This window comes from Melanotaenia boesemani, chromosome 23 (assembly GCF_017639745.1).
Source record: "Melanotaenia boesemani isolate fMelBoe1 chromosome 23, fMelBoe1.pri, whole genome shotgun sequence".
In the NCBI taxonomy this organism is placed as follows: domain Eukaryota; kingdom Metazoa; phylum Chordata; class Actinopteri; order Atheriniformes; family Melanotaeniidae; genus Melanotaenia; species Melanotaenia boesemani.
Window position 1 is genome coordinate 22,028,432 of NC_055704.1, and position 20,073 is coordinate 22,048,504.

The window sequence follows — 20,073 nt, forward strand, 5'->3', positions numbered from 1 at the left end:
CATCAAGCAATGGATAGTTAAGCTCCCTGAAAACAGACTAAATTATGTACGTAACTGACGCAGAAAACGGCTGAAACTGTCCATCTGCCTGCGTACCTGTCTTCTGCGCTGAGCATAAATGGGCCTAAGGTAGAAGGTGTGGCTCATGACACACTTTGTTTTGGTCTACTGGCAGTGCACAACAGCAAACCTTGCAGTAAAATGACTTTTGCCCCGTTCAAATGGACTTCCAGCCAAATTAAGAGGAATTATGTCTATTGGGTTTGTCAGCCAAGTAAAATGATCAGTTTCTGCATGTAATTATAATCATGTTGTCCTTAAAATTTCTGTATATATAATATACATATCTATGATAAAACTGAATTAATAACTACAGTGGGTTTATGCTTTTCTCTTCAAAGAGCAGATCAAGTACTTTCCTAAAACCCAAAGCACCATTTAAGCAATTAATAGATGCAACATCAGAACATCTTCCATTCATTCTTTTGCCCGTTTTCAACTTTCTAATTCCACTGCTCATTCCAATCATGTAAAACCTAATCCTAGGAAAATAATCCTGCATCATCAGTTACATGTTTGTCATTAAAACTTATTACTAACATACTTTTCTAAAAGAGGTGAGAAGACTGATGACTCACCAGCAGAGCAAATAAGACCCCCCAAAAGAAAAAACAGCATGGCTGCATGTTCCCACTTCCTGGCCGTCTCTCACCATATCCTTTAATTCCGTTTACATCTAATGAGAACATGCTGACAGTTAATACCCCCATTCAATTTTACACCACATTTTCCCTTTGTATTAGAGCAATAAATACATGGGACAGAGGAAAATCAAGGTGCCATCTCTCCTTTCCATACACAGATGGAAAATAGGTTGGCCTTGGCCCCTTGCATAATTTTTTTGTACTAGAACCAGGCAGGTAATCATTAACCATTTAATCTGGATGCTTGTCCCCAGCTGACCCATCAGAGGACAGTCATTTCAATCAACATCAAGGGGTCAAGGTAAACCATCACTCTGGGCCAGTCATAATTAAATGAAGTTGGACCACACACTTTCCTGTACAGCCTTCACATTACTGTGTATAAGCAGACAAATCCCAGTAGACTGCATGTTATAGGAAACCTGCTTCACTTACGTCTAAATTTCTGAAATAAACTATTTGCATGCAATCAACAATCATACAAAATGCTGAAAAGAAGGATGCTACGTTGTCTAACAAATAGGTAAAGCTTAATAAATCCATTTCATTTGACGTAAACTGGACCATACCTGCACTCACAGCCCTGCAGACAAGTCCACCCAACTTACATTTATCATTCAGACATAACCTGCCTGAAGTGTCTTAACTATAAATGTTTAGAATATAAAAATAAGACAAAAACTTTTACATAGTTTTTTTTCCCCCAATAAGCTGTTTTTATATTAATAAAGCAGGAAAGCTGAATCTGAAAAAGTAGCTAAATTAACAAAAAGAAAAAATATTTATCATCAATTTTATGAAGCATTTAATCAAAGCATTAATGCTACTGTTGCACATAGGGAATTTCAAGCTAATGAAAAAGAATCGTCTTATTGAACTATGGCAGTTGTTGCACTTAAAATAATCCATTGAACATAAAATGCTATAAGATGTGCACAAATATGTCCCTTTACATTTGAAAACATGCTCTACTAACCTACTTAGGAATTCTGATAAGTCAAAGAATAGGATGATACTTCATTTTACTAAAGAAGCAGCATAGACTTCAAATGACAAAAGTTTTTACTCTCTACAAATATGTCCAATATGTCTCCACGGTAGAGGATCTGATCATTGACTGATTACTCAAAGTGACATAACAAATTAGGTTTTCACTGTTATCAAATTCACAGAATAAGGCTCTAAAATCTCAGCAACCATCAAATGTCCAAACCACAGTTTTGCAGTGCATCTGTGATAACTTAATATGAGTAAACAAGAAACCAATTGTGCTCCCACATCAAGAGTTTTCAAGCCAGAGATTATTCCAAGTGCACCAGCATGTTTTCCTCCTCCATGTGAACAGAGGCAGGTTCTGGTCATTATGTTACATTCAATCACTGGCAAATGTCATACATCAATCATTTTAGACACTAGTGAATGAAGGGGTTGTTTTGACTGGAGTGACAGATACGTGGAACCTGTTTTAAGAGACGCAGTCTAATAGCAGAAGCCCATCGACCAGTCAGGACACCACAATCAAACAGCAATGAACGGGATTAATGTGAAAAGGAGAAATGGAAGAATGTTTCCAATAACAGTGATTTAAACAGGATATGCCTTCTGAATAAGTCTAACTGCACAATTAAACTTAGAGAAAAAGTTCCATTTAGGTAAAAAATATACTGCAATGTCAATGACTAAAATACAGATACTAGTCAGTTATCATGTATTCCATTTATGATTATCATAATTTCATTTTCTAAGGATTTTTTTTACTCACTCCATTCCACAGGATTAATATATTGTGAAACATACTAGTTACATTTTATGTTCATGTCTAAGAAATGAGTGAAACTAAAACTTGGCTAATATAGAAAAAATAAGTATGCTTAACAACTGGCCTTATGTGATGATAAATGACTTTCAGCCAAAAGCAAACAGATCATGCTGTTACTTTTTTTTTTAACTTGTTAATGTATACAAAGTCCTAACAGAACAGTCATAATTCAGATTAAGAAATTAACTTTGAAATGTGAAGATTAGCGAAGGACTGAATTAAAAGCTTTGAGAAATGACTGAAATAAATAAAAATCCATTGTCAGTTGTCAGGCTTATGTAATCTTAAATGCTGAATTAATTTCCCAAACCAATGATGAAAGAGCTGATTGAAAATCTTAAGTGTCAAAACTCAGCGTCTGCATGCCAAATGAAACGAGACCTGCTGTGAGAGGAAAGATGATTTCGACCTAGTCAAGCTTATGGTAGTGTAGTGGCAAATAGTTGCACAAGAGTACAATTTCTGCAACTGAATAAAGCTTACTCTGTTTTGCAATGTAGTTTATCAATTAAAATATCTGTATCCATTTGAAATCTAGCAGTAATTTATTCTTAGTCTAACAGATGGAAAATCTGTTCATAAATCTGAAAACTTAATGTTTCAGAAACAAAATTGTTGATAGAGATGATTTTAAGTACTGATAGGCAAAAGAAAAGCTGAAAATTCCAAAACCTCCAAATGTGTTTGTATACTGGTATACTACCAAAATTAACACACTTCCAAAACAACTAAATTATACAAAGATGTCTTTGTGCCTTGTAACAGTAATTGTTAAAGTTGATTAGCCATGTTATTTTGCTGGGTATACTTGTGTAAACTGAGCAGGGCAAACAGTTACACAACAACCAATGTCACTCAAGCTACAAATATGACAGGACTCTAAATTTACCAACCTGATACAGCCACATGCATGTTTAGGCAACTCACTCAATTAAATTCCAATTCTACAACTTCTCCTTAAGCAACTTAAAAAAAAAAAAAAAAAAAAACAGTGTACCACTTATTCAGTCAAGAAATGAAAGGTCAAGAATTCAAGAGTAGTTAGAGAGGCTTTCCACTGTCTGTCTGATGAAGCCCAGGATTTTTTCCTTGTTTTAAGACACTGCATTCAGAGAACTATTGCTGTTACATTGAATATGTGGTGCTGTTTTAATCTGGGATCAAACTGAAAATCCCCTCTCATAAGAGTTCAGTCAAGGTCATACTGGCGATTAAGCAGAACGTCTATAAAGAGACAAACTCAGAGGTAAAAGACAAAGGGGGGAAAAAACATTCATATAGGTGCTGACTAAAAGGTGCTTCAGTTGGGTTATTCTATGACCTACCTTATATTTCTATAAAAAAAATCCTGTTTTTGTAATTTATGTATCAAAGCGCTAACACATTCTGCACAAAAATTAACTTGCGCTTTGCTAACTTGCTTAAATCATTGCTGCTCAACCTATCAGCCTCCTGTTTTGTCCACCACACGAGGGACAATGACCTGTCTGCAGACTGGTGCTGTGCCCAGGAAAACAGCTGGTCTGTCTGAAGCCTACACACAGAGACACGCACACACAGAGGTGAAAGGGGAGAGGAGAGAGGGACGATGTGAGGAACATGTCCACAGGCCTCGAAATAGACCAGGACTGGTCCAAGTCAGAGCCAGCCTGCCTGGCCACCTGTCTGGCATATGAGAGTTTCCAAGGAAGTGATGTCAAGGTATGCATAATCTGGAAAGCATGGCCGATGACACATCTCCAAAACTATTTATGCACCACGTTATCACTTCAGCAGCAATCACTATTACCACTGTTGTATAAAACATGTTAAAATAATGCAGACTTTTCTAAAAGTGGTACTATACCATCTATAGGTGACGTTTTTAGCCGGTTGCAGAGTCCTTGAGTATCCCCATAAGAATCCCCAATTTTGCTAATCGCTTCAGCGCCTCTCAGTTCCATCAAGGACCGCAGTTCTTTGAGTGTGCAGCCAAACTCCCCATCATGGTTGGCCTCCATCAGGGAGTTCTTCACCCCACTGTACGAGTTGTTCGCCATTGTCTTGCTGCCTCCCCAGTGTTTTGCAAAGCACTGCTGCTTTGTCTCGACAGTGGGGCTAAAACAGAAAAGTTGTCCAAAAAAAAAAAAAAAAAAAAGTTTAAATCCTCAAGAGTGCAAACAAAGTGATGGTTCCCATAAACAGCTGACAGGCCCCTTCACAGGCAGCTGGAGACATAGACCAGGTGGTAGCGCAGGGATGTTACAAAACAAGCCATTTCCCTTGGAGAGCTGAGTTCCTAGTCGTTCATGGTGACTTAAGGATCACCCACACAGCTGGAGATCACCGTGCAGATCTGAAAAAGAAGAACAGGCATACAAAAAAATAAGTCAAAAGTGACACAAAACTTAAAACAGGACTGTGACCCATAAGATGGGAAAGACAATGTGAGCAAATACCTGAACTACTTGTCAAAGTAAAACTGCAAACAGTTTGGGTATTCCATTATCTAGATACCATAATGTTGTGGAAATTGTAGAAAGAAAGCAAAGAGTCAATTTCTCACTTTGACTACACAACTGCGTTTTGTTTTTATTTAACCGGAAAAAACAGAGAGAGCAACAACATGGACGCGCCTGTGGAGCAAAAAAAAAAAAAAAAAAAAACACAGGAAACCCCAGATACTGTGCTTAGGGTTGCCAGGCAACCGTGAACAACTTTGCTATAACATGAAACACAAGTATATATTACTGCACGGCGAATTATATAGTTAAAAGTCCGCTAAAATATTTGAATTAAATTTGAAGGACTTGAAGAAATGTATGTTGCAGAAACTGCAAACAAACACTGAGTGGCCTCAGTCTTTGTTGACTCAGCAGCAAAAGAAGTTTATGATAGAGGTAATCACTGCATTAGCTCAATAAAACTAGAGTCTGTGGCTTCATCTACAAAAGTAGGTATACCAAGAGATCAAATTTATTTTAAAAGAACTAGAACACAAGCAAGACCAACAAACACTGCCACCCTTTCTATCATTTTTTTTCTTTTATTTATTAGGATCTCCATTAAGGGCAGCAAAAAGATGCAGCTATTCTATCTCGGGTCTATCATGTATAATAAAAAGTCATACACTGAGAGCAATAATCATACAAAACATTCTGTGCTTGAACCAATTCAAGATTGACTGAGGTGAAGTGGAAAAATGTCCTCTGGCCTGATGGAAAATAAGAAGTTCTTTTTTGGAAATTGCAGACGCTTCAGCCTCCAGGCTAAAGAGCAGAGAGGCCATCTGGCATATTATCAGTGCACTGCTCAAAAGCTAGCATCTGGAATGGTATGGGAGGGTGCATTAGGGCACATGAGATGGGTAACTTGCACATCTGTGAAGGCACAATTAATGCAGAATGTTATACACAGGTTTTAGAGCAACATATGCTGCCATCACATGCCAGACAGTCTTTTTTCAAGGAAGGTTTTGCTTATTTTGGAAAAACAATGCTAAACCATGTTCTGCATGTAGAACAAGCGATGGCATTACATGTTATATAGGGCTGTGCATCTTCACTGGTCTTACGATTCGATTATGATTATCTTGTCAATGAACTGATTTGTTTCAACGATGCATTAATGTTTTGTATCCTCAATTTTCTTTATTACTTCATCAATGAATACAAGCAGTCAGATAATTCTGAACTCCCTGTATATTTATAATTTCAGAAATCAATCTGAATGTCCAGACATCGACAAACAACATAAACATGTAAACAATTGTGTTATTTTAATTTCATTATTGAACTTCATTGTTCCATTGCTGGATAATCAGGAAACATAAATATACAGTGATGTTCTGTCAAAAATGTTTAGGCAGCCCTCTAGTGGGAAGATTCCATGCAGTAAAGCAGTGTGTTTTGTCTCTTCAGTCTTTCCGTAGTCACTCAGTTCAAACAGAATATAAAAGTCAAGTTTTTCATGTTTTTTTTTTTATAGCCAGAAAGCATTTACCTGTAAGTATTTTAGTCAATTTGTAACTGAACACTGCGAATATTCAGCATCAGACAGCCAAGCTGTTGCAGCAGGTTAGACCACAGCAAACACACGCAAGCAAAATATATGCATTGTTACTTATAATCGATTGTTTTGTTGCTGCATCGATACAGAATCATCCTCATCGCGATGCATTGTAGTAACGATTAAATTCAACACGCCTAATATTTCAGCTCATTTCCATTTTCTGTTATCAGCTACAGCAAACACATGAAAATTTAACATCTGCATAAAAGATAAACTGGAGCTCCTGCAGCAAAAGCAGAGCTGCTGAGAGAAGATACAAAATAACAGAGCTGTCTGCAGTTAATGCCAAGAGATTCTGAATGGATCTACTTGAGTTTTAATTTAATCATAATTTTTGTCTTTGCGATGCTCTTGTCTATTAATTTGGGCTCTGTGTTTCAGTCTAAGTGTGTGTGCACAGTGCAGTATAAGCATCAAGCAATCACTGTTCTGAGCTTAAATGGCTTTTCCCTGCAGAGATTTTAAAGGTAGTCATTTCCTCTCAGTGTTTATCTGCTGCAAATACAAACTTTGCACTTCTTTCAGCTTTTTGGTGGCAGCAGCTTCTCCCTGTATCTCTTCTCTGTTGGATTTAAAATGGTGGTACTGGGGGGGTTAAGGCATACAGAGACTAAGGAAATAAAGATACTGACAACAACAAAACTGTATGGTAATACAACAAAGTAAACCCATTAAAGCTATCAAAAGGCAGAGTGTTTTCCAAAACTACTGCATAGGATGCAAGCCTAATCCTGATCAAAATAACTTTTGCCAATACCTTCCCAATTTAGAACACAACTGCTAACTGCAAAATAAAGGTTTCCTGTCAAACTTCATTGTGTAAAACTAGATCCAACATATACATGTCATCTCCCACTTAAACATGAAGAGAAGCCGGAGTGCTCCTTCCGTGTAAAGACATGCCACATGAGACCTGTCAAACTTTAAAACGAAACATTTCTTTTAAAATATTGACCTATAAATGAGCAGAATAGGTTTGGATGGGTTGGCTGGGGGGTTTTTAATTCAAACTTTGATTTTTCCAGCCCTACTTCAAAATCTGCATGATTTAAATTTAAAACAAACACATGTTGAAATTCTAGCTGCTCTGTAATACTATAACCTTGTGTTAAGTAAACCTTTGACATTCAAGCATTACATACTGAGAGTATCAGTACCCTGCCAACTTAAACATTTCTCTGTCACTGAGGGAAATGATAGCTTAAAAAAAACACACAATCAGAAAAGCCACCAGCTTCCCTGTAGTGCAACTGGTGGGGAAACGTAGTGAACAAGGGCCAATTGACTGATTACGTCAGGAAAAGCCCTCTGTTTAATCTAATTAAGACAATCTGTGGCATGAGGGGGCTCCACGGTGCTCTACATGGAGAGAGCCCTCACTAACAAGACGCTGATGGCCATTGAGCTTTAATCAGCCCAACACAATGAAGCTGATTCATTCATCATGAGCAGGTAGATAAGAATCAGACAATAATCCAACATCACAATATAATGAGAGGCTTAAACAAAGCAGTTGCCAACCATAAGGGCAAATTTATTACAAAGATTCAACAAGACAGGATTCAGTTATAGCCTACAAGTTTTATTCAGCACTCTACATTTCCAGGTGGAATACCATGTTTTAATTTAAACTACACTGAAATTTAATCTGAACTCAGACATCTGATCCATAGGGGGAAAAAAGGCACCAGTGAAGACAAGGACATTTAGCCTTATCTGGAAATAATACACAAGTCATGTATGAGCCAGGGATTTTTTATACAAAGATTAAATATTTAAACAGTAAATCATTTGTCTATAAACTAAACAGGAATTCTTAACTCCAGCTCAAGACTTTACACTCAGAAATATATCTGAACTCGGTAAGCAAGTGCAAAGAATGATCAAATGTAGCCTTTATTATTGTTGAGTGCAGAAACGATAATAAAGTAGGTTGTTGGAAACTTACGTGACATGTTGGCATACTGTTTGGAGTCATCGGATATTGAAAACAGGACAGAATATATTCTTTATTACGAAGCTTTACTGCAGGGCCAGATTAGGGATGGGAATCAAAATCTGGCTCTGCTCAGGGGCCGGTTCCAAACTACCCAAAGCATCAGAATCGTGCACCACTGGGCTTATCAATGCCTCTATCGGTGCCAACAGGTGCTGGCCAGCTCACTGACTATAAATAAACAATGTCAGAACTGGTGTGTCTGTTTGTTGCCGGAAGAGGCGATTTAGAGCATGGCTACATTTCATTAAGAAACATGACAATGGCACAAGCTCTAATGTCTGTATTGGAAATAATAGAAAAAAGATAATAGGACAGACCGATATCCTTGTGCAGAGGAGTCGGCAGCCTAATTGCTACTCTGCTCCATGCTCCGTACATGAGTGGAATACAGTACTTGCCTGATGTGTAGCTGGAATACTTTCTTTTAATTCAATCCAGTAGTCACTTTCAATAATAAATTAATAACTGTCTACTTTATTTTGGATGCCAGAGAATTCTTCACTGAACTGTCTGTTTTCCTGCTACAGCTGAAAATATTCCTGATGTATCTGTCTGGAGGCCATTAGCTGCTTGTTAAATTTACAGGTGCACAGGTGAGTTTCATGTAGACTTGAGTAAGCTATAGTTAGGCACACAGTTAATAAAATCCATTCTGTCTGAAGTGTTGAAACAGTTATGGTGGGCGGGGACGTATTTTGCATCATGCTTTCTGTGTGCGCATTGGGACATGCGCTACACAAACAACAGAGCAGAAATGATGTGCAGTCCTGTAAATAAGACAAATAACATCATACTGTTCAATTCTTTAATAAAACTGTAAAGTATAAACATGTACGAAAGAAAAGGTCGAATATTGAAATTATGCATCGCTCATTTATTCCTGTGCTGATTTTGTTTCTGGTTAAAGTGGCAGTATTGCATTAACAAGCATCACAATACAGTGGTCAGTGTTTATTATATTGTATTCTTGGTTGAATTAATGTAAATATCAACAGAGTTTTTTGTATTATTTTCCCTTTTTCAGACCAGATCTGTAGTTTTGGCATCCATATCAGTTTGAAGATATTATTGATCTCAATCATTTTCTTTACATTGTGTGGAGTTGACAAAGATTCTAAAACTCAAAGTTTACTTTTATTATATTATATAGTCAGACAGATTTTTCCCACCATAAAACCGTGTTGTGTACTTGTTTCCTCATAAAAAAAAAAAAAGGTTAATATTACCCAGCTCTAATAAGTGTTAGCAGTTGGAAGCCAACATTTTCACATAGTATGGCTGTACCTACCTACCTACCTACCTACGTACCTACTAACATTGATTTTAAGCCTATGAGAAACTTAAATCCAAAAACAGGGGAACGAGGTTGCAGACTGAAACCGTCTTATTTTCTATTTAATAGACTGGATTGTAACAAACAGTTATTTATCTAATGGTAAACAATATTATTCTAGTGACAAATAGGGCAATCCAATTCTGCAAACACTTTAGTTAAATCCCAAACTTAAGTCTCCTCTTCACCAAATGAGGAGACATGAGCCCCTTTCAGACATGAACAGCCTACCATTAATTTGGTGGTAACTAAATAATGTAAAGCGAGCGTCGTGTCTGAATCAGCACACTGATGCTTTTCTGTGACATTTGGCAAAAGCAGTCTAACTAGTTAAGACTTACATCACTTTTCAACACAGCTAAAGTCTGAGGTGAACTGCACTTAACAAAAATCACAGCCAGGGCTGGTTAACTTGACAAACGATTGGCATCGTCTTTCCTGTTCCAAATTTGAATTTTAAGGTAAATTAACATGTTGCTTTGTGAAAAATAAAGTTTGGTATAGTGGTGACTTCATCTGACAAACAGCTAAGATTGTGTTTTCAAGTGAAGTGAAATATCAACATTTTAATGAGGCCGATCAAAGCTAGACTTTTACTGTAAAGTAAAAAGACCCTCATGGTTTTAAGTTCAATAAGCTTACACATGTGGAAAAATTGCATTTTCAGCCACTTCTTTTCATCACTGCTGCCACGTAGAGCTGCCACATATAACTGAATTATTCGATTTAATCTATTACAAAAGATGGCCATTTAAAATTTTAGTAATTGCCGCTTTGTTTAAGAAAAAATACAAATAAAAACATCCCCGCCTGTAAAAAACCTGCTTCCGTTATTACCTGCTGGTAAATGAGAAACACACTTGTCTTTTGATGGCAACAGGAGATGATGGAATCAGCAGAAAAAGGAGAAAAGTGGAGCGAAGGGATATAGGAAGACAGCCAGAAAAAACATCAAGAAGTGTGGGATAATTTCAAACTCAAACCAAATAAAAAGACATTTCATTCACTTTAAGACCGAGCGAGCTAGCTTTCCACACAAAACAACTTCCAAGTCAGCATCGCGCAGAAAGCACCAGGTACGAGAGGCGGACTCTAGTTAAGGTACGTGACTGACAGTTGAAACGGATTTAAAAAGAGAAGAGGGAGCTACATTAATTATTATCGTATGGCCGCTACTGATAACAGCAAGCCAGTGTTTTGTTTTTATTTTAAACATTCGGTGTTGTGGGTTAAAATTAACACTAATTTTACGGTGTTATGGAGTGTGAGAAATCCTTTTATCATTTTACAATGGACTACAGAATTTAACCCTTTAAAACTGGATGCTGCCACTGGCAGCAGAAAAAAAAAACATTCTTTGAAATGCCTGAACTCATCGACGCCAAAAAGAATCCAGTTCAAACTTCCGGGACTTGCCTTGCATTGCGAGAAGACTTCCATCTGGAGGCCGTCGTCAAATCTTTGCAGTTTTATCCACCCAAAACTCTGTTACCCTAGTTAAAGACCTACCTTTTTAGCTTAGCTTTTAACTGAATTTTATTATTATTATATTTTCATTTTACTCAACTTTATTACTTTTTTATGTACAACTACTTTGTGTGTATGCATGCGATGTGTGTGAAAGAGACTTTAATGAGTTTTTTTTAATGAGTTTTTTTAATTGCTATGTTATCTTTATGTGTTTTAGGCATGTTTTATTTTTAATATGCATGATTTTTATTTTTTTTTCCTTGTGTTGCCTTCGCTATGAAAAATGCTTTATAAATAAAGTTTGATATGATACCGTGTAACAGGGCTGGGCAAAATGGCCTATAACTGATATCCCGATATTTTTTTTTTTTTTTGCCTTATCCCGATACATGATTTTAAAGTCAGAATATAGTGCAGTAGCTGCAAATAGAGTTAAATGCAACAGAGTTTATTGCAACTTATAAATATGTATCTGTTACTGAGTTTTGTACAATTGCTGCTATGATGCATTTCCTGTCACAAAATCTCCAAAAGAAAAACTCAACTGATAACATTGGCAGATTAATGGATTATTAAAATACAATATTACAATACAATACAATAGCCCTACTGTCATGTTTCACACAACCACTGAACGTTTGTCACATAGTTATGTTGATATAACGTCTTGTTGTGACACAACTGAGCCTGGAGACTTGAGTGACATACCTCACTTGATTTACTATCCAATCTTGCATGAAAGGCAAATTTCCTGCATCTACCGTGACTCGCTTGTGCAAGAATATCTAAATAAAGCTGTAAGGAACATTAATGTTGGTGTGACTGATCTGTGAATGACTGTAAGCCCTTACTGACCAATGAAGCTGTAACACATCTCACCAAATGAGGGAAATCAAAAGTGTCACTTTATTTTTTTGTTTTAAATAAGATATTATTACTAAATACTTCATTGGGTATAACAACAGGCCAAAGGTCAAATTTACCATCATGTAAATGAGTCACTCAAAGCTTCACATCTTTTACATCAGAGGATGTTTATCAATGCCTTTTTGTCAACTCAAGGTTGTGCAACTTTAAAGTAAACCTTGTTTTTGGACATTCGGGGGACACACATACACAGATATGTGTTGCAAAATGTGTCAATTTTAAACACTTGTTGCTAAAATGTTCACTGATTCAAAAAAAAATAATTTATTTGCACCTGAAAACATATGCCTGCAAATCTTTTTACTTCCGATTCACAAAGACTGACCTTAAATGTTAACAGTTATGGAATTCAAGGTTTGAGTTCACATTGAAAAAGCCAAAATGAGGATTGCTAGATAAACAACATATCATCTTTGCACATGTTTTAACTGTATAATTGCTTAAAGGATTTATCAAATGACAAGAATGTTTCACCAAATCACACACAAGCAGTAACCTAAATAAAAAAACGGAAATTTCCTGGCTTCTCCCATCTTAATGTCTTACTATAACAGCCCTCTCTGACATTCACATTCCCCAACCTCACAAGCAGCAGCAATGCCAAGATGAAGGAAGTGCCAACATTTGCTGTGCTGCATCACTTTAGGGTCACAGAGCAGGTCACGTGTCACAACAGTGGAAAATCATTGTGATTGGATCTTCAAGCTAACAGCTGGCATGGTATGGCTGAAAAGCAGAGGTTACAGTTAACCCTTTCTGCATTACAGCAGCAAGGTCTCAGCTCAGCATGCATATATGCTGATTTCAGCTGAGCATCAAAGACTTGGAAGTCACAAGTCTCTTCTCCAGCAGCTATTTAAGGCTAGTATCTCACGTTAGAGACACACTGAACCCTCCACCCAAAGGCTGTTGCAAGTGGAAGAAGTCGATAGGACAACAGTAGTGGGTGTTTCAGAAATATACTCCCGTCGTTGTGTTCACGCTAAGGAAACCCTCTGGCAGTTTGAACACCTCCACGTGCCAACAACTTGATGCAAGTCAAGGATAGCAATTCTAGGGATCCCTCTGCAACGGAGCTGCCTAATGCGAGATGTGGTATTTTTAGCTTCCCCCAGACTGTCCCCTCCCCCTGCAGCTAGTGGTAGCTGAACTGGGTCAGGCCATGTAAATGTAGAGGGTACAAAGCAGAGACACCCAGCCATCCTTGTGCAGCATGGCTTGAGGCTAAGAGTGCTACTTCACCCCACAGACTGGAACCTCTACACAGCTCTCAAAGACTGTCAGGCTGCCAGTTCATGAGAATGCACAGTCAGAGGTGTCAACACCAACACACTTTGGCCCTCCGGCTCTTCTTTATCATTTAAAGGACAAATATGTAATGGTCACTTACAATGCAAAGTAAATCAGTCTTTTGTGCCTAGACTGACAGGTGTCAGTCAACTAGAAATGAGACAATTTCTTGCTGTAATCACTGTACAACAATATTTATATCCAAAATATGTCCAACGGTGTTATTTGACTCAGCTTAATTTTTTGTGCTTTAAAAAACACATTGTACATTAAAGTAATGTCAGTACGTTTCCTGCCAAGCAAAACTGAACATATAGTGAAAAATTGTCAAGTTACCAGACAGAAAATGAGGACTTAAACCTAAAAAAAAAAAAGACAAAAAAAGAACCTAAAGCACAAGGACTATTAGCATCTTGATAATCAAGTACATTTTCTCAAGTCGACCCCAGTGCCTATAAGCTTCAAGCCAAATGTTTTATCCTCCAAGTGCTTCTGATTCCTAGAAGAATGTTACCTTAAGATCTAAGTGTGATTTAAAAGGTCTTTCCCTTTGAAATCAAATGAACAGCTAAATAATTAAATACAAACATAATACATAGCATTCCTCTTTAGTCGTTAATATTTCTGAGTTTGTAAGGCTATAATCAAATAAAACAATTAAAAGGTCTTTAGCATTAATGAAGTAACTGCTGGTGAGTTGGTGAAAAATGTTAATTTTCCTTTGACTTATAAGACAACCGGGACGGATGTTTTGCTGAGATGTAGAGTCTCTTCAGTCCACAGCATTGAACATACTTAAAATGCTGCCACTTGTCTCGAACCACTTTGAAGATTAGAAGCTGTTTGTTCTTTGATTCTCAGCAGCAGATCAGCAACCTGGAACCAGCAGCCCTGCCATTTTCTGCCTCACTGACCTTGTTCTGATCATTTCAGTTCTGGGATGGACTTTTGTTGATGTGAGCAATACACAAATTCCTCAAAATTCTGTAGAAGATAATGCAAAAAGCTCCTTTCATTTAAATGCTGCCTTATAAAAGATTTCAAATTAGTACTGTAAGGACTAATAACAAATACATATTCATTTATGTTACCTTTGCTACTCAGGGTTCAGTATAGCCATCTGCGCTCTGTAAGTGCCGCTGCATTCAGAGTGCTGTAATGGCAGCTTTATCAGGAAGCCAAGCAAAATAATGTGTTGTAGACTCTCAGAGATTTTACAAATAAAAATAATAAAAAGCTCATAAAGTTTTCAGCAAGCTACCATTTCTGATAAATATTTTAAGATCTGCACAGTCTCATTAACTGATACATTACCACTAGACTTCCGCTACCATGCTACTATAGTAAGGATTTTTAATAGATTGTAAGTGAAAAGAAAAAAAAAACATGACAGTTTTTAGAGATTTTAAGAAAAGGACACAAATGAACTGACACTACTCAAGTTCAGCAACAAATGCTTTGCAAAGACAAATTTGTGGTGTGGAGGTATGGTAACGTTTCCTAAAACAGATAATCTCACAGGAAAGGTGAATCATCCACCCTACCCTATCATAATTAAAAATGCCATCTTAAACATCAGCAATGACCAATATGGCACACTTAGACATCCTGTCATTTTGACATTATATCTTGGGAACGGATTCATTTTTTGTCTCACACGTATTAGTCTAAGACTACTCATGCAATTTTCCATTATCTCTCCTCCACTCTATTTTAATGATGACCTTAAAGCAAATTAACTATACACACACATATGAAGTCTCTACTTAAACATGATTTGAATGAATGAGTAGTCTTACAATGGCCATACAGTCCACACAGAGCAACACATATGCAAAACTGCATCATGAGTACATGCAAGAATGAATTTATTGTAGTCATGGTACCACAACATACCATGTTTAGCTTTCAGGGCTCTTTACACATGTGTCAATGTCACCTTAGATTTATAGTGACCAAGCTTTAGCATATTGCTCTATACATGCTACTGACAAATCTAAGAAAGGCTGAACTGAGTAATGTTGTTAAAATTACTTTTTAAGGCGTGGTTAACTCCACAGCAGAATATGATGGGCAAATAAGCAGACTTGTAAACCCTCTTCGTAACTTATCACGAGTAAGTTCCCCTTGCAGCTGCTTGACAAGTGATAAGTGCCTGGAAGAAAGTAAACTCCATATACTGCATTACTTCACAATGACAAACGCTAATCAGCAAGCAACATATTAGGTTAGCAGACATCACACACTCAAACAGCTTACTGGTGTAAAAAAGTAAGTGGAAAATACTACCCTCTGAGACACACAGTTAGTGAGGTCAAATGATCTTTCCTCTGCAATAGTCCCCAGAATAAACAATGACAAATTAAACAAGTTCTGACTTAGTTACTCAAAGTGTGTTCTTAACAGTGAGCCATTAAAAATAGCAAAGAATAAGAAAGGATAATTTGTCATTTTTGAGTGACAGCAGCAGTCTGAGTTCAAAGGGTTCATAACCAGGAACCGACAGATCATTTAAGTGAATCCTTAGCCAACTATAATAAAATATCACTCACTGCTAATCTTGGAAGATAATTTTATGATGTTATAAAAATCTATAAATGAAATCAGGCATTGACTGATACTGAATCTTTTATCTTGTACTATTCAAAGGCATAATGCCTTTGATATTTTCCCATGAAATGGCTTAGCTGTCATTGAATTATGTAACAAGTCCACAGATGACACACTCAGACGACTGGGACACCTTGTATCCTAAAATCAGTCTATCTACTTTAAACTTGCGCTATACTCCATGTTAATGTGTGTTATTAATTTATATTTTTAAGATTAATTGGCGATTATTAGTGCAATCGACTGTAGGCTCACGGGTCATTATACAAACACGGGAAGACAGTGCTGGACTGCAGCAAGCCGGTGCCTTTTAATTGGATAAGGAGTGATCCCTTCAACTACACACCAAAAGGTGCTCAATGTGCACGCTCCACATCAACCTGGATAGTGCTAGACAATGTCCAACAGTGGGAGTGTGTTACAATGTCCATCAAGATTAAAAGTGCAACGCTAACAGATGTCACGTTAAAGAACCTGCAAAGCTCAGACATAATTGTGACATGCTGCATTCAAGGTCTAGCAATACTATTCTTGGATGTCAGTTGCCGTGCTAGACGTTACACATTTTTTCTTTTTCTAGTTTACTATCTTAGAATTAGCATCTATGCTGCCGAGACACACAGTAGTGCATCTAATAGATGTGTAGATGGGGTGAAGCATCGACATGATGAGGTTAACGGACAAATAACGTGTTCAGTATACAGTGGGGGATGACACATCGAGAGGGAATTACACTGGTGAATTACATTCCCCGTATGGATGGAAGGCGCTGCTAGTCGATAAAAGATGTAAATTGTACCTACCTACATAAAAAACACGTTCACGACGTCCGATGTGCAGCGACAGCTGAGAGGATCTTTTTTTAATTTAAGTGTGCGTTTACGGGTACTTCTCCGGGCTCCCCGAGTTGCCCTCGTGAGAAACCGCTACCAGTCAACGGTTATTTCTCTTTGCTCCACGCGCTGCGACCGTTCGAATTCCAGAGAACGTTATTCTCCGGACTCCACGCGCCGTACCGTTAGAGTAAGCAGTATTACTAACGTTAACTGGCATTCATTATAAGCAAATCCGAAATTATTATTAAACAGACTGAACAAGTTATCATGCATCTCTGGAATTGGTCTGTTCAAACAAAATACGGGTGACCCTGTATCGATATGGAGAGCCACATTTTAAATGCCAGGCGTTGTTAACTGGAAAACTAATGAACCTCGAGGTTAACCGTCAATTTGCTTTTCACCACGGCCGTTAAAAACATCGTCCCTGGCTAACGTACAACGTTAGCCGATTAGCTCCCACACCTTAGCCTATGCTGACTGTAAAGAGGGGAAATACAAAAAAAAGCTGATTCTATCAAATTGACAAGTCCAAAAACTTATTCCAGAGCAAAGCAGGAGCAACAGTGAATTCAACACATGCAAAATAAATCTGGCAGCATCCTGACTTATTAGCTACCTGGGCTGGAAAATGAGACGCCCAATGTCAGTACCTAACCATGATATAACGTTAGCTAACGTTGTTAGCTTCGTATACACAAGGCAGCTACCCACCAGAGGCTGGCCCTCGTTGGCCACTGCACACTGAATTGAAGATTTAACCAGTCAAGGTTTGTATGCAATATCCAAAGCACTTGGGTTAATTCCTTTTGTCGTGGCATTTCATCCCGCTAGCAGAGAAATTGGAAGAAGAAATACTTACTCCGTTCTCTGGAGAGCAATCCAGGTCCCTTTCTGTCTTTCACTCCCCCTCAGTCTCACCAAAGACTAGACTCTCTCCCCTGGTCTGAGGTAAAATCCCGCCCACTGCGTTGTCACAGCCACAGCCAAAGTCTCCAGCCTGAACTGTCAAGATGGTTCTCTTATCACCATGTGTTTGTGGAAACCTACGTCCACTATACCGGAAAGCGTATATCTTTAAAGGCACCAAATGTTTCCTTCTTTAAATTAATAACAATAAAACAAATATATAAGTGAAAAACAATTAAAAGAAACGTGTACAATATTGCCAAAGCTAATATACTATCAGAGCTAAGTGAGCAATTTAGAGGTCAATCGTTTTAGACCACTTCACTGTGGATCTAACACAGATCAAGATAACGATTTTTTTTCATTTAACAATTAAATTCTTGTTTAGCTGTGCTACCTACATTTCTCTAAAATTTTAAGATTTAGAATATGGCTGAAATGATATAAGTCACGATGAGACACAAACAACCCAAAGACAAAAACTTACGATTTCGCTACCGTCCGATTGAGCAAAGGCGGAAGTACACTCGAGTGAACCATCTCGCCTCACCACGTTCCCTTCTGTCACAACACCGCCGGGGACATGTGATGCACGTCAAAAGGAGGATGGGTACGGACCGCTGGTGTGGATTCCCATTGGCCTAGCCAGCATATCAGTCGCCTATGGAAACGGTTACGTCATGATCCCCTGTATTCCCTCTTTGCTCCCGTGTCCCTTTATCGGGATTATTGAACAGTTTCCCCATCATTTAATGCAGCCTGTGAAATGCACGCACAAAAAAATCTATCGTTTCTGAGATCTGACTGCCTAAGCTCTACCTGAGCAAAACTAGGCTCTTCCCTCAGCGCCTAATCAAACCTGACGTAATTCTTTCCATGACGTAGCGCGCTTTTTTTCTGCTCCGGATTCAATGCCTGCATTATTTGCGATTCTTCAGTACAGTTGTGGAGTTACACACTCGGTAATCACCTTCTGTGACAGGGTCAGTGTAATGCAAGTGGCAGCACTGAGCACAAGTCCATGTCTGAATTAAACTTCTAGGCTTCACTTCTAGGCTTCACTTGAAGTGTAAATCATACTAATATGATTTACACTTCAAGTGAAGCAAAAGTGGTGTATATTCTTTCCCCGATTTGAAAGTCAGAGAGAGAGAGAAAAAAAGAGTGGTGGTAAATGATTAACAACAAAAATTACTTTAAGGTCAAACCACTGTGTAATATACTTGCCATCATCACAAAATGGGATTTATTATTAACATCATAGCCCAGAGTGCACACATCTATGTACCTCTTCAGATCTGTAACAAAGGGGAAGGTCAAAATGTTTGTACTTATGTATGCATGTAAATTAAATGGCAAATGTCATTTCTGAATTTCTGAGTCAGGATGATGTCAATCAGGGAAAAAGATTTTGGGGGAAAAAAGAGGAAGCGAAGCTGCATGAATAACTAGATTTTTGTAAGCCAGATTGTGTAATAATTTGGCCTCATGTCTGTGTCATTTGTTTTTCAATGGTTTAGAACACTGAATGAGGAACAATCCGTTAGGATCCATAGATCATGCCCAAGCTCTGAATGCTGAAACCTTGTCTGGATGTTGCATATACCTCCAACCATTCATGCATTTTCAGCCATATATCTTTTGCTCTTAAACATTAACTGGAGCTGTACCACAGCACGCTCAGATGATGTGTTTTTTTTTTTTACTTGTACTGGCAACAGTAACACAAGACTCAGCTGACCTAGCAGTAGATAACAAGCTTTGCTCTGCAAACCTTCAAACTCCACAGTGCTAAAGCAGAGCTCTATTCTTACATCTGCCATTTTTTCAGTTCATTGTTTGTGGTTTTGGTGTCTTCCTGTGTGCCAGCCTGCAGAGTTTTGTGTTGACCAATCTAGAGCAGATGTCTCTCTGTTCTAACCTTGATACCGCCCATTTCTCTGTTTTCTTTGCCTATCAGTCTATCAGTTCATGCAACATCCCTCTCTCTTTATCTCTTGTTCAGACTACAGAAGGCACTTAAACATGGTTTCATCCTGGATTAATCAAGAAGCAACATTTAAAAAAAGTAAGTAAATAAGAAGTAGTACCTTTAACAAGTGGAACTTTTGATCCTCACACTGAGC

At 37.9% G+C, this 20,073-nt stretch overlaps 1 protein-coding gene across 3 annotated transcripts in view; it reads right to left on the bottom strand.

The window, feature by feature from the left end:
• Positions 1–18,032, bottom strand: part of atp2b1a (ATPase plasma membrane Ca2+ transporting 1a) — a 37,885-nt gene extending 19,853 nt beyond the window's left edge. The window contains exons 1-2 of one of the 3 annotated variants that reach the window (XM_041977089.1): positions 17,901–18,032; positions 4,370–4,858 (exon numbers count right to left, since the gene is read on the bottom strand). In XM_041977089.1, the coding sequence (XP_041833023.1) occupies positions 4,370–4,562 (193 nt within the window). In that variant the 5' untranslated portion in view covers positions 4,563–4,858; positions 17,901–18,032. Of the gene's footprint in view, positions 1–4,369; positions 4,859–17,009; positions 17,077–17,900 lie in introns of those variants that run through there. The other 2 variants (XM_041977091.1, XM_041977090.1) reach the window with 2 other exon arrangements.
• Between the last annotated feature and the right edge of the window lie 2,041 nt (positions 18,033–20,073).